This window comes from Galeopterus variegatus, unplaced genomic scaffold (assembly GCF_000696425.1).
Source record: "Galeopterus variegatus unplaced genomic scaffold, G_variegatus-3.0.2 Scaffold7985, whole genome shotgun sequence".
Lineage (NCBI taxonomy): Eukaryota > Metazoa > Chordata > Mammalia > Dermoptera > Cynocephalidae > Galeopterus > Galeopterus variegatus.
Genome location: NW_007734096.1, coordinates 67,903 through 77,793, shown reverse-complemented (window position 1 = coordinate 77,793; position 9,891 = coordinate 67,903). Strand labels below are relative to the sequence as shown.

The 9,891-nt window shown below is 38.8% G+C and overlaps 2 protein-coding genes across 4 annotated transcripts in view; one reads left to right on the top strand and one right to left on the bottom strand.

Moving 5' to 3' along the window:
- MAK16 (MAK16 homolog (S. cerevisiae)) overlaps positions 1-3,291 on the top strand; it is an 11,895-nt gene extending 8,604 nt beyond the window's left edge. For both annotated transcript variants that reach the window (XM_008592522.1, XM_008592521.1), the window contains 2 exons: positions 2,553-2,618; positions 2,799-3,291. In XM_008592522.1, the coding sequence (XP_008590744.1) occupies positions 2,553-2,618; positions 2,799-2,996 (264 nt within the window). In that variant the 3' untranslated portion in view covers positions 2,997-3,291. The remainder of the gene's footprint in view (positions 1-2,552; positions 2,619-2,798) is intronic.
- A 21-nt stretch (positions 3,292-3,312) lies between these two features.
- Positions 3,313-9,891, bottom strand: part of TTI2 (TELO2 interacting protein 2) — a 10,625-nt gene continuing 4,046 nt past the window's right edge. Inside the window, exons 3-8 of one of the 2 annotated variants that reach the window (XR_552014.1) lie at positions 9,692-9,784; positions 7,216-7,403; positions 6,990-7,133; positions 4,543-4,705; positions 3,751-3,890; positions 3,539-3,623 (exon numbers count right to left, since the gene is read on the bottom strand). Coding sequence is in view for 1 of the 2 variants with exons in the window: in XM_008592520.1 (XP_008590742.1) it covers positions 3,519-3,623; positions 4,543-4,705; positions 6,990-7,133; positions 7,216-7,403; positions 9,692-9,784 (693 nt within the window). In the remaining variant the exon portion in view is untranslated. Of the gene's footprint in view, positions 3,624-3,750; positions 3,891-4,542; positions 4,706-6,989; positions 7,134-7,215; positions 7,404-9,691; positions 9,785-9,891 lie in introns of both variants that reach the window. The other variant, XM_008592520.1, reaches the window with a different exon arrangement.

Below are 9,891 nucleotides of genomic sequence, written 5' to 3'. Positions count from 1 at the left end.
ACACTGAGAGTTGCGATCCGTTGCCGGACACGAAAAAAGACAAAAAGGAAAAAAAAAAAAAAAGTGATACAAATTCACAGAATTAACAGAATACCTTCTCAGGGAGTGTTAGGCCCTAACGCTTTTTCCTTGTGACCTGCAGAGAATGCCGATGGTGAGGTCAGCCTTCTGTAGAAATCTCCTTTTTCTTGGTTCACCGAAGCATTAATCTTAACATGGTGAATGCCTCATGAGTCTCAGAATGGCTAAAGAAAACAAAAACAGCAATATGAAAATATATGTAAAGATGTCTGACTTTTTATAGCATTAAACTTCTAGAAAATTTTAAGTAATGTATCTCGCTGTGTTGGCTGAAGCCCTATAAAGTTAATTCCCTTTTATCTTCTCGTCTTTTAAAAGGAACACATAGTACATGAACTTGGATTTTCTGATAATGTGTTTTATTTCCCCTAGGAAGAAACTTGTTCCTTTGAGTAAGAAGGTGGAGCGTAGGGAAAAAAGAAGAGAGGTAACTTGTTCTGACATTCAGTTTCTGTATTTCCATTGGGAGAGAGCTGTGTAGGCAGGGTTCATGAAAAAGAGTCAGTCTGTGTAAACTGTTCAGGCCCTGGATAATGGTTCACTAATGGCTAACCGTATTAGTTGCCTAAGACGTCTAATTTTTCATGTCTTAAGTTTATGACTTTCAAGGCAGGTTAAACTATGGGTGCTTTGGGGACATATGTAATGTAGAACAGAAAGAATACCTTAATTAGAGATTCACAACTCCTTGTCTGAAATCTTTCAGGTCAAATGTTTCAGAATTCAGAATTTTAATGTTGTCTGTCTTATAAATCTTTTATATTACCTTCATCAGAGTTTGCGCATTCTAATCAAACATACTGGTATTTCTGTGGTGAAAAATAAGAATGTTCACACTAGATGGATTTTTTTTTTTTTTAATGTCTTTAAGTAGCCTCATGTCTGTTCTGGTCATATGTGGCCTTTAAATTGAGTTTTTCAAATTCTGAAATAGCTATTGAAGAACTGGAAAATACTTTGATCTGGGATTATTTGCATCTTTGAAGTAAACTGGGCAGGTTTGTTACTAAAGTAGTGAATAGTGATTGTAATACTATCTTGTCTTTGGAAAATATACTCTAGTTAGGAATTTCCAACCTCTGTCCCAGAAAATAGTCTGCCTGTCCACTTCACTGATACCTCACACAATCTGAACTTTCTTATGTTTCAAGATCCAGGGATCATCTTTTCCTTATAAGTTCAAACTTTCAGTTATTCTTGGTATTTGCCTTGCTTACCTCCCTTTCACCAACACACATTTGCCTGATCATTTGTCTTGTTAAGAAAAGCGGTAATAATCTTTTGGTGTTTTTGTTCCCTATAATGAGAGTTCTGTATCTCAACTCTGTCGTATCATTATCTCCAAACTTTCTTGTTAAGAAAAGCGGTAATAATCTTTTGGTGTTTTTGTTCCCTATAATGAGAGTTCTGTACCTCAACTCTGTCGTATCATCTCCAAACTTTTTTTTTTTTTCCCTTTTTGTCTTTTTTCCGTGTCCGGCAACGGATCGCAACCCTCAGTGTCGCCCCCGTACCGGACCGGGACCGGCAACGGGATCGCAACCCACAGTGTTGCTCCCGCGCCTCGCTCAGCCAGTGAGCAGGAACCGGTATGTGGGATCCGAACCCTCGGCGGGAGCGCCACCACACTCCCAAGCGGCGCACTACAGCCGTGCGCCACCGGGCCAGCCCCATCTCCAAACTTTTTTGATCACTCACCCCCATCAATAAAAGCTTTGAACATGTACTCCCTGCTGTTACTGTTGATAAAAATTATTGTACTCCCACTAATAATATTATGTATATTATAAATAATAGTTTGTGATGTGGTGAAATGAAGTTCTGGTTCTTAGCTGAGTATAAATTTGTGTTTAGGGCAACTTCCCCATCCATGCCTTCGACAAAGCCTTAGAACAACAGGAGGCAGAGAGTGACTCTTCAGATGTTGAAGAAAAAGACGACGAAGAAGATGATGAAGTAAGTCTTGTTTGTTTTTGTTTTGTCAAGCAGAAACCTATAGACTTAGATCTATTTTTATATAATTGAGAGACTGAATATCATCTTAATGATTTCAGTCTTAAGCAGAAATCATTTGATCATTTTTTTCCATCGTGAGGTTAACTTTGATTTAGCAGTGGCTGCTTTGTTCTCCAGACTCAGCCAACAAACTATTTGTAAGATAAATTTGTCATATTTACTGGCATTCTAAAATTTTTCCTGCATGGTGACAAATTATAAATCCCTCGCTTTATACAGATTTTAACCAATTAGAAGGATGTTTTACCTCTAATGATTTAAATCAGGCATGAGAATTGTCTGACATCCCTAACATTTTTTAATTCATAAGTATTAAACTTGAGAATAACTAAATTTTGGTTGCCTGCTAAGAAGACTCTGATTCTGATTATGTTATTTATCAAAAAAATAAAAGTAGATGCCTAAACCGAATCTTCATTATGTATTTGGAATCTAACAGCTATGTTTTATTTTAGGATGTGGGAAAAAGAGAATTTGTGGAAGATGATGAGGTGGATGAGAGTGACATAAGTGATTTTGAGGTGAGCTTTATAGTAAAAAATAATTGTCCTTTGGCTTGCAGCAAAAAAAAAAAATAGGGTTTCTGAACACAGACAGATAAATAAGTCCTGTAGTTTGTTCTAAATTGAGGGGACAATCAAGGGAGTATGGAGAAATCTCGCTTTTTCTCTCTTCTTTTACCTTTTCTTTCCCTCTATTAGGATATGGATAAACTGGATGCCAGCAGTGAGGAAGATCAGGACGATAAATCATCCAATGAGGAGGAAGAAGAAAAGGCCCTTAATGCGAAACACAAAGGCAAAACACCCTTGAAAGGACCATTGCAGAGAAAACGAGCCTATGTAGAGATAGAGTATGAGCAGGAGACAGAGCCCATGGCCAAGGCCAAAACCACGTGATTCCCCTTCAGACAAAATGAGACTGAACATTTGGAACTTCTTTTTTATCTTAAACATGTACACACCTCCAGTTTTTGCTCTTTCATGTTGTATGCAACACAATATTTATGTTTTTAATATTTATGCGACTTCAGTGGGGCAAGAAATCTGGAATGAGTAGAAGGAAGCCTTAATTTGTGAACAGAGTATTTTTATAGCATATATGTTGAAGTAACAGCTTGAGCCCAAGAAGCTTAACAGATGAGTTCTTGAAGCCGGGATGAGATTGTGGGTATAAATATTTCTAAATTTTAAATGCTAAATTCCTTGGTGTCGTTTTTTTCTCCCAAACTTTATTTAGAAATGGTGGAACTTCAATTTTTTCTTGTTCTTTCCCTCCTACAGAGGTAAAAGGAAAGAAAAAAGGAAAAAGAAGCTCTACTTACAATGTTTAGTGTGAAAATACATTTTCCTTAAATAATTTCAGTCATACAATCTGGGACAGAAAGAAAATCCTTTCCTCTTGGGAAAGTAATACAAATCTTAAATTGCATCGTAGGGAGCGCCTTCAGAAACCTGCTGCACTTTTCTCATACAGTTCACCACCTTGCTGTCTTCACAGCTTTGGAGGATTTTGGCCAGGAGACTCTGAAACATGAAACATGAAAGCAAACAGGTTTTGATATATTTTCCCCTCCTTTTAAGCCTTGTTTCTTTTTTTCTTGGTATTATACTCAAAGAAGGAAGGAATGGATAATACTGGAGTACAGTTCACCAAACATTCAGAACAGGTGTTGCTGTAGAAACTGGTAATGTGCTTGCAGATGTCCTGCAGGCTCATAAAGCAGCAGCTTAATTCCAACCAAGGCAAATTAGGTTAGATGTAGTGCTTGGGGACTCCCCAATATTAAAAGCCTAAAATGAAATAATTTGAATAAACTGACAAAACAACAAACCATACTATCTAAATATTTTTAGGATACAAATTTCTTTTCATGCTGCCTTCAGTCTTTCAAATTAAGATTTCTAAATGGGGTAAGAAAAGAGGCAGTAGTTTATCACATACATATAAAACACATATAGCTACTATACGCTATGGCTTTGAGAAATTAACTTCTGTGGAATATGGAACCAAAGAAAGAATTCCTATGTGGATAGATAAGAATGTGGAAAAACATCTACCTAAGAGATGCTTATCCCTGAAAAACTGGAAGCATTTCTGGTGTCTGAATTACTCTACATATAATGCTCCATGAGGCTTATTGCCCATTATTTAATTTTTTTAATTCAGAAGACTAGAACAGAACTTAAATTTTACACACTTTGTCATGATGCTTTTCACATTCTCTCGTCCTTTTGGTCTAAACAGTTCTGAATAACTTTAAAAGAAGAATTAGCTTTTGATCAAACTCTATTGAAGGCTAGAGGGCTCAGAAGTAGAGACTTAAAACTCTCCATGTTCATTTTCAGACTTGGTCCGGCACATAAAAGTTAATTATAATTAATCATAGGAAATACCTAACGATAATGAGGTCCAAATGAAACTGAGTTGCAGACTCTGCCTTACCTTCACCTGTCCTTGAGAACAGTGGTCCAAGACAATCAGGCAGTCTGTGGCCTCCTGTAGCAGGGCACTCTTAACAGGCTCAGGTGTAAGGTTCGGATCCCTTGCTACATCACATATCAGTTTCAAGAGAGCCTTCAGTAAGACCACAAGTCTGCAGGAAACTCTGGAATCAAGAAGAAAAACTATGTTTATATTCTCAATCAGGATATTAAAATTGGAAGAGACTTCAAAGGCTGTCTAGAGGAAAGCCCTCATTTCATTAAATGAAAAGAACCAGAGACCACACTTCATATTTGTTAACCTCAAGTCTCCTGTTATTTCTATAGCATACTGCATGTGTACACACACACACCTGCCCAAGAATGCCTTGCTTCCTTCCAGAAACGTGGTTCTACAGTAAGGAAACAGCCTCATCATGGGCTGAGAAGGGGGATCTCCCCTTACCAAGGGCCTGTACTTTTGGCCAGAGAACAGGAGAGAACCCAAGATCCTTTAGATCTTATGCCATCTTAGGCCTGGAAGTTAAAAATGGAGGGAAAAAATAAGTTTGGCTTCTGGGACTTAAGTGTCAATTTGAATTTCCTGTCATTTAATTTCAGATCTCATCTTACCATCATTTAAGTCCAGGGTATTTACTTCTAAATATTAACCATTCTAAAAGTTTTCAACACCTTGATAAAAAAGTTTTGGAAAAGGGCCAGCCCGTGGCTCACTTGGGAGAGCGTGATGCTGACAACACCAAGTCAAGGGTTAGGATCCCCTTACCAGTCATCTTTAAAAAAAAACGTTTTGGAAATGGATAGCAGAGACAGCTGCACAACACTGTGATTACACTTATACCACTGAATTGTACACTTTAAACTGATAAGTTTTATGTATTGATGCTGACAACACCAAGTCAAGGGTTAAGATCCCCTTACCAGTCATCTTTAAAAAAAAAACGTTTTGGAAATGGATAGTAGAGACAGCTGCACAACACTGTGATTACACTTATACCACTGAATTGTACACTTTAAACTGATAAGTTTTATGTATTTTTTTACCACAATTAAAAAAACCCTAAAACTTAATGAAAGCTGGAAAATAACTTGTAATGTGAAAATATGCACAATAAACCATATTTCTGGACAGAAAAGTTTTCATCTGAAAAATATTCAGCATTTTCCTAAGATTTGTGTACCTCGTAGCCCTCCATTAATCACTCAACTTACAGCCTGCTGTTTTCTCCACTTCCATGCTCCACCCCCTCATACACAGACCAAACATATTCCTTTAAGCTTCCTACATTTTGTTCATCTCTCCCTTGGAATCTTGGTCTGTGCTCTTTAAAGGCTTATCATATAATCTGATTCAATTTCATTCATCCATCCATTTTATTTCAGTCCATTCATTCTTCAATATTTGTGTACCTAATACCTGGTGCTGAGTATACTTTGGGAGAAAGTAACAGATGCGGTCTTCCATTCTGGAATTTTTAGTTTGTCTGACAAACTAAAACAGTGAAGACAGTAAACAAATGCAATTTAGTTACGAATGTGACCAAGGGAAAGACAGTCATTGGGGAAACTGACTCTGCATCCCTTGTATATTTATAAGGAAGTGAGAGATAACATGGTGCAGAATAGATATTACATATTCAGGCACCAGATTCTCTAACTGAATTAAACTTTCAGTTAATTCACGGAAGAAAGCCTTTTGCTGACTCAAAAGTTTGGGTTCCAGTTTGGATTTATTCCTGACACCTACCCCAAGCCAGATTTGGAATGCCTTCTAAGCAAGCATATCCTAAATTAGTACTCTGATCACTGCAGATGTTATGATATGCTGTGAAATACTCCATTCTCAATTACATTAAGGAACATGAGGATGAACAAAATGAAGCATGTCTTTATTACAGCACTTCTAAATGCCCTTTAATATTCTAATATACATTGTTAGCTGAGAGAGATGTACAACTTGCAGGGTTTCCCAACTTATTTGACCATACAATTTTTTTCCCCCCAGGGACATCAAAGAGTACCTCGGTAGGTTTTCTTCAGTACACCAATCTAAGCATTCTTAGGACATCCTGGAGTTAAAAGAGAAGCGATTTAATAGTGTCAAAATCTGGAACTGATGCCTGATGAAGAGTCCAAATATGAGCACCTTAAAGTAACTACAGGTATATTTTATCTTTCCAATGCCATCTTCTCACTTCAAAATCCTATAGGTGTGTGAAAATGTAAGGTATTCAAACACATAGTACTGGGCTGGCCAGTTAGCTTACTTGGGACAGCATGGTGCTGGTAACACCAAGGTCACGTGTTTGGATCCCTGTACCAGCCAGCTGCCAAATATATGGCATGTCCTGAATACTTTGTACTGAATGTACATCTGGGCAAGTTCCAAAGAGAAAATCGGCTGAGGTTTTGCCCCTTTTAGCACACCTATCTGCTTGGCTGCTATACCTGGGCCAAGTATGCTGCATGAGAAGTTTTAAGGTTTCCAGTATCTTCAATCTAGCCTCCTCCTCTGGTCCATCATAAACCTCCAGATAACCAAGGATGACTCGTTCCAGCCTCTTCCAGTGCCGGACAGTTAGGATCCCCAATCTAAAAATAAAAGAGGAAATGTTAAGACAGAAAGTTGAAGTTGGGGAGTATGGCCGGACCAGCAGCCCAAGGACTGACTCACCTCTTCACAAAAGCTGGCAGGTTTCTCGCATAGGTCCTGCGTAAGAGAAGCCGGTGCTCTGGCTCCATGTGGGTCAGGATCAGCTGCAGTACCTCATCACAGTGTGTGGTGGGTCGAGCTGCATCCCCCTTCCAGTGCAGGGCTTTCTCCAAGACAGGGAATAAATCCAGCAGACACAGCAGCACAGCCTAGGAGGAAGGAATGGAAAGAAACTGTATATAGTTCATCTATTTGCATTCACAACACTCACTGATTTTTCTAGGAACTTCATTCAGCTACTGCCCTTGGGGTCCTTGTTATACAATTCTAAAAGACACAACTAATAAATACAATAAGTGCATATCACTTTATATTTTTTCAAACTCTTTTTGCATTCTTTATCTCCATCTGACAGTCTCAATACTTTCTCCTTAGGACTGTTCTTTGCTAATTAGTTTTTTTGTTTTGTTTTGTTTTTGTTTTTTAAAGATGTCCGGTAAGGGGATCTTAACCCTTGACTTGGTGTTGTCACACCACACTCTCCCAAGTGAGCTAACCGGCCATCCCTATATAGGGATCCAAACCCGTCGCCTTGGTGTTATCAGCAGCACCACCCTCTCCCAAGTGAGCCACAGGCCAGCCCTCTTTGCTAATTTGTAAAATGGGAGGAATGGCAAAGCTGGGACTTACCCAGATTTTAGGAATCTGGATAAGTCTGTTGTCACTAAGTCTAACTGATTTAGTGATACATCATATTTACATGTAATTTCAATAAAACTGGTCCAAAATATAATCTAAGATGGTCTAAAACACTATTTTAAACAAATTTTATCACCCTATCTGAAGTTTTAGTGTCTAGGCATTCCTTTCTAGCTCTCCTGGTATCTTTGGTTTTTCTCTTAGTGTTTTGGGTTTTTAAAAATCTCTTTCTCCACCACCTTAAGAGCCTGCTGTGGTTTGAATGTGTCCCCCAAAGCTCATGTGCAGGAAACTTAATCCCCAATGCAACAGTGTTAAAAGGTGGAAACTTTAAGAGGTGATTAGGTCATGAGGGCTTTGCCCTTGTTAATGGATTAATGCCTTTATCAAAGGAGTGGGTTCATTATCATGGGAAGTGGGTTCCTGATAAAAGGATGAGTTCGGCTCCCTTTCCTCACTGTCTCTTGCTTCACCCCCCCGCCACAACCTCTCATGTGTGCATGTGTGCTGTCTTGCCCTTCTGCCTTCCTCCATGGAATGATACAGCAAGATGCCAGCCCCTTGACCTTGTACTTCCCAGCCTCCAGAACTCTAAGGAATAAACCTGTTCTTTATAAATTACTCAGTCTCAGGTATTCTGTTATAAGAGTACAAGATGGACTAAGACAGAGCCCTAACCTTCTTGGCTGTTAGTACCTGGATTTTCAATACCCTAATGATCATTTAAAAAGGAAAAAGAAGGGGGAGAAGAGGAAGATAGGGAAGGCATAAAAAAGAAACAAGGTTGCTTCTATCTCTAATTTTTTTTTTTTTTTGGTGTCTAGCTGGTATGGGGACCAAATCCTGACCTTGGTATTATCACGTTCTAACCAAGGAGCTAACTGGCCAGCCCCCTCTACTCTAATTTTATATAACTTGTTTCTTCTGTCTTGAGAATGTTCTTCCCCCGTCCTAAGAAACTCCTGTTCGTCCTTCATAAGCAAATATCACGTTCCCAAAGTCTACTAAAACCACCCCCAATACCACCCCTAACTTGATTAGCTGCCTACTGCACCAACACACTTTATGCAAACCTCTTCTAATATAGTTATCATTCTGTACTATAGATATATCTATATCTGTCTATATATTTTAATATATTTACATAAATGTCTCTCCAAAGGGTGTCTTAAAGCCAGAAACCCCATCAGATTAATTTACTATTAGAACCTACAGTGGTGGGCTGACCCCATGGCGCACTCGGGAGAGTGCGGTGCTGGGAGCGCAGCGACACTCCCACCGCAGGTACGGATCCTATATAGGAATGGCTGGTGCACTCACTGGCTGAGCGCGGTGCGGGCGACACCAAGCCAAGGGTTGCGATCCCCTTACCGGTCAGAAAACGACAAAAAAAAAAAAGAACCTACAGTGGTTACAGGCACATAGTAGGTACTCAGTGTCTGTTGGATGAAATACTAAATAATACTAAAGTATCCAACATACAAGGAGTTTCGATTATATGTGCTGACATAAGGCAGCACAAAAGAAAGAACATTTCAATTAATAAAAATAGAACTTTTTGGATATAAAGTGGTATATAATTGACCCAGATGAAGACAAAACACTGGTTTTTCTGTGTAGAGTCAGGAATGTGGATGCCTGGTTGGTGTTGAGATATTTTTAACTTGGCAACAGCTTTTAGTTATCATCCTCACTTTCCAAGAGAGCAAAATGTCTCAACAATTCCTACTCAGATAATGCCATCTTCTACTCATGTTTAGAGAACCCAGACATAGTTATGAACAAATCTTACAATTACCTGAACGAGGTCATGCTCTGGTGTGTACAAGTGGTTGAAAATGGCATGGTATACGACCTGGGCTCTGTTATACTGGAGCAGATCAGCAGCTGGCTGCAATCAGACAAATTATCCAGTTAAAAGAAAAGTCTATGGTAAGGTCTGAGCATAAGTAAAAAAATAAAAATAAAAAAGTTTCCCAAGATTGGCAAAATGCTGGT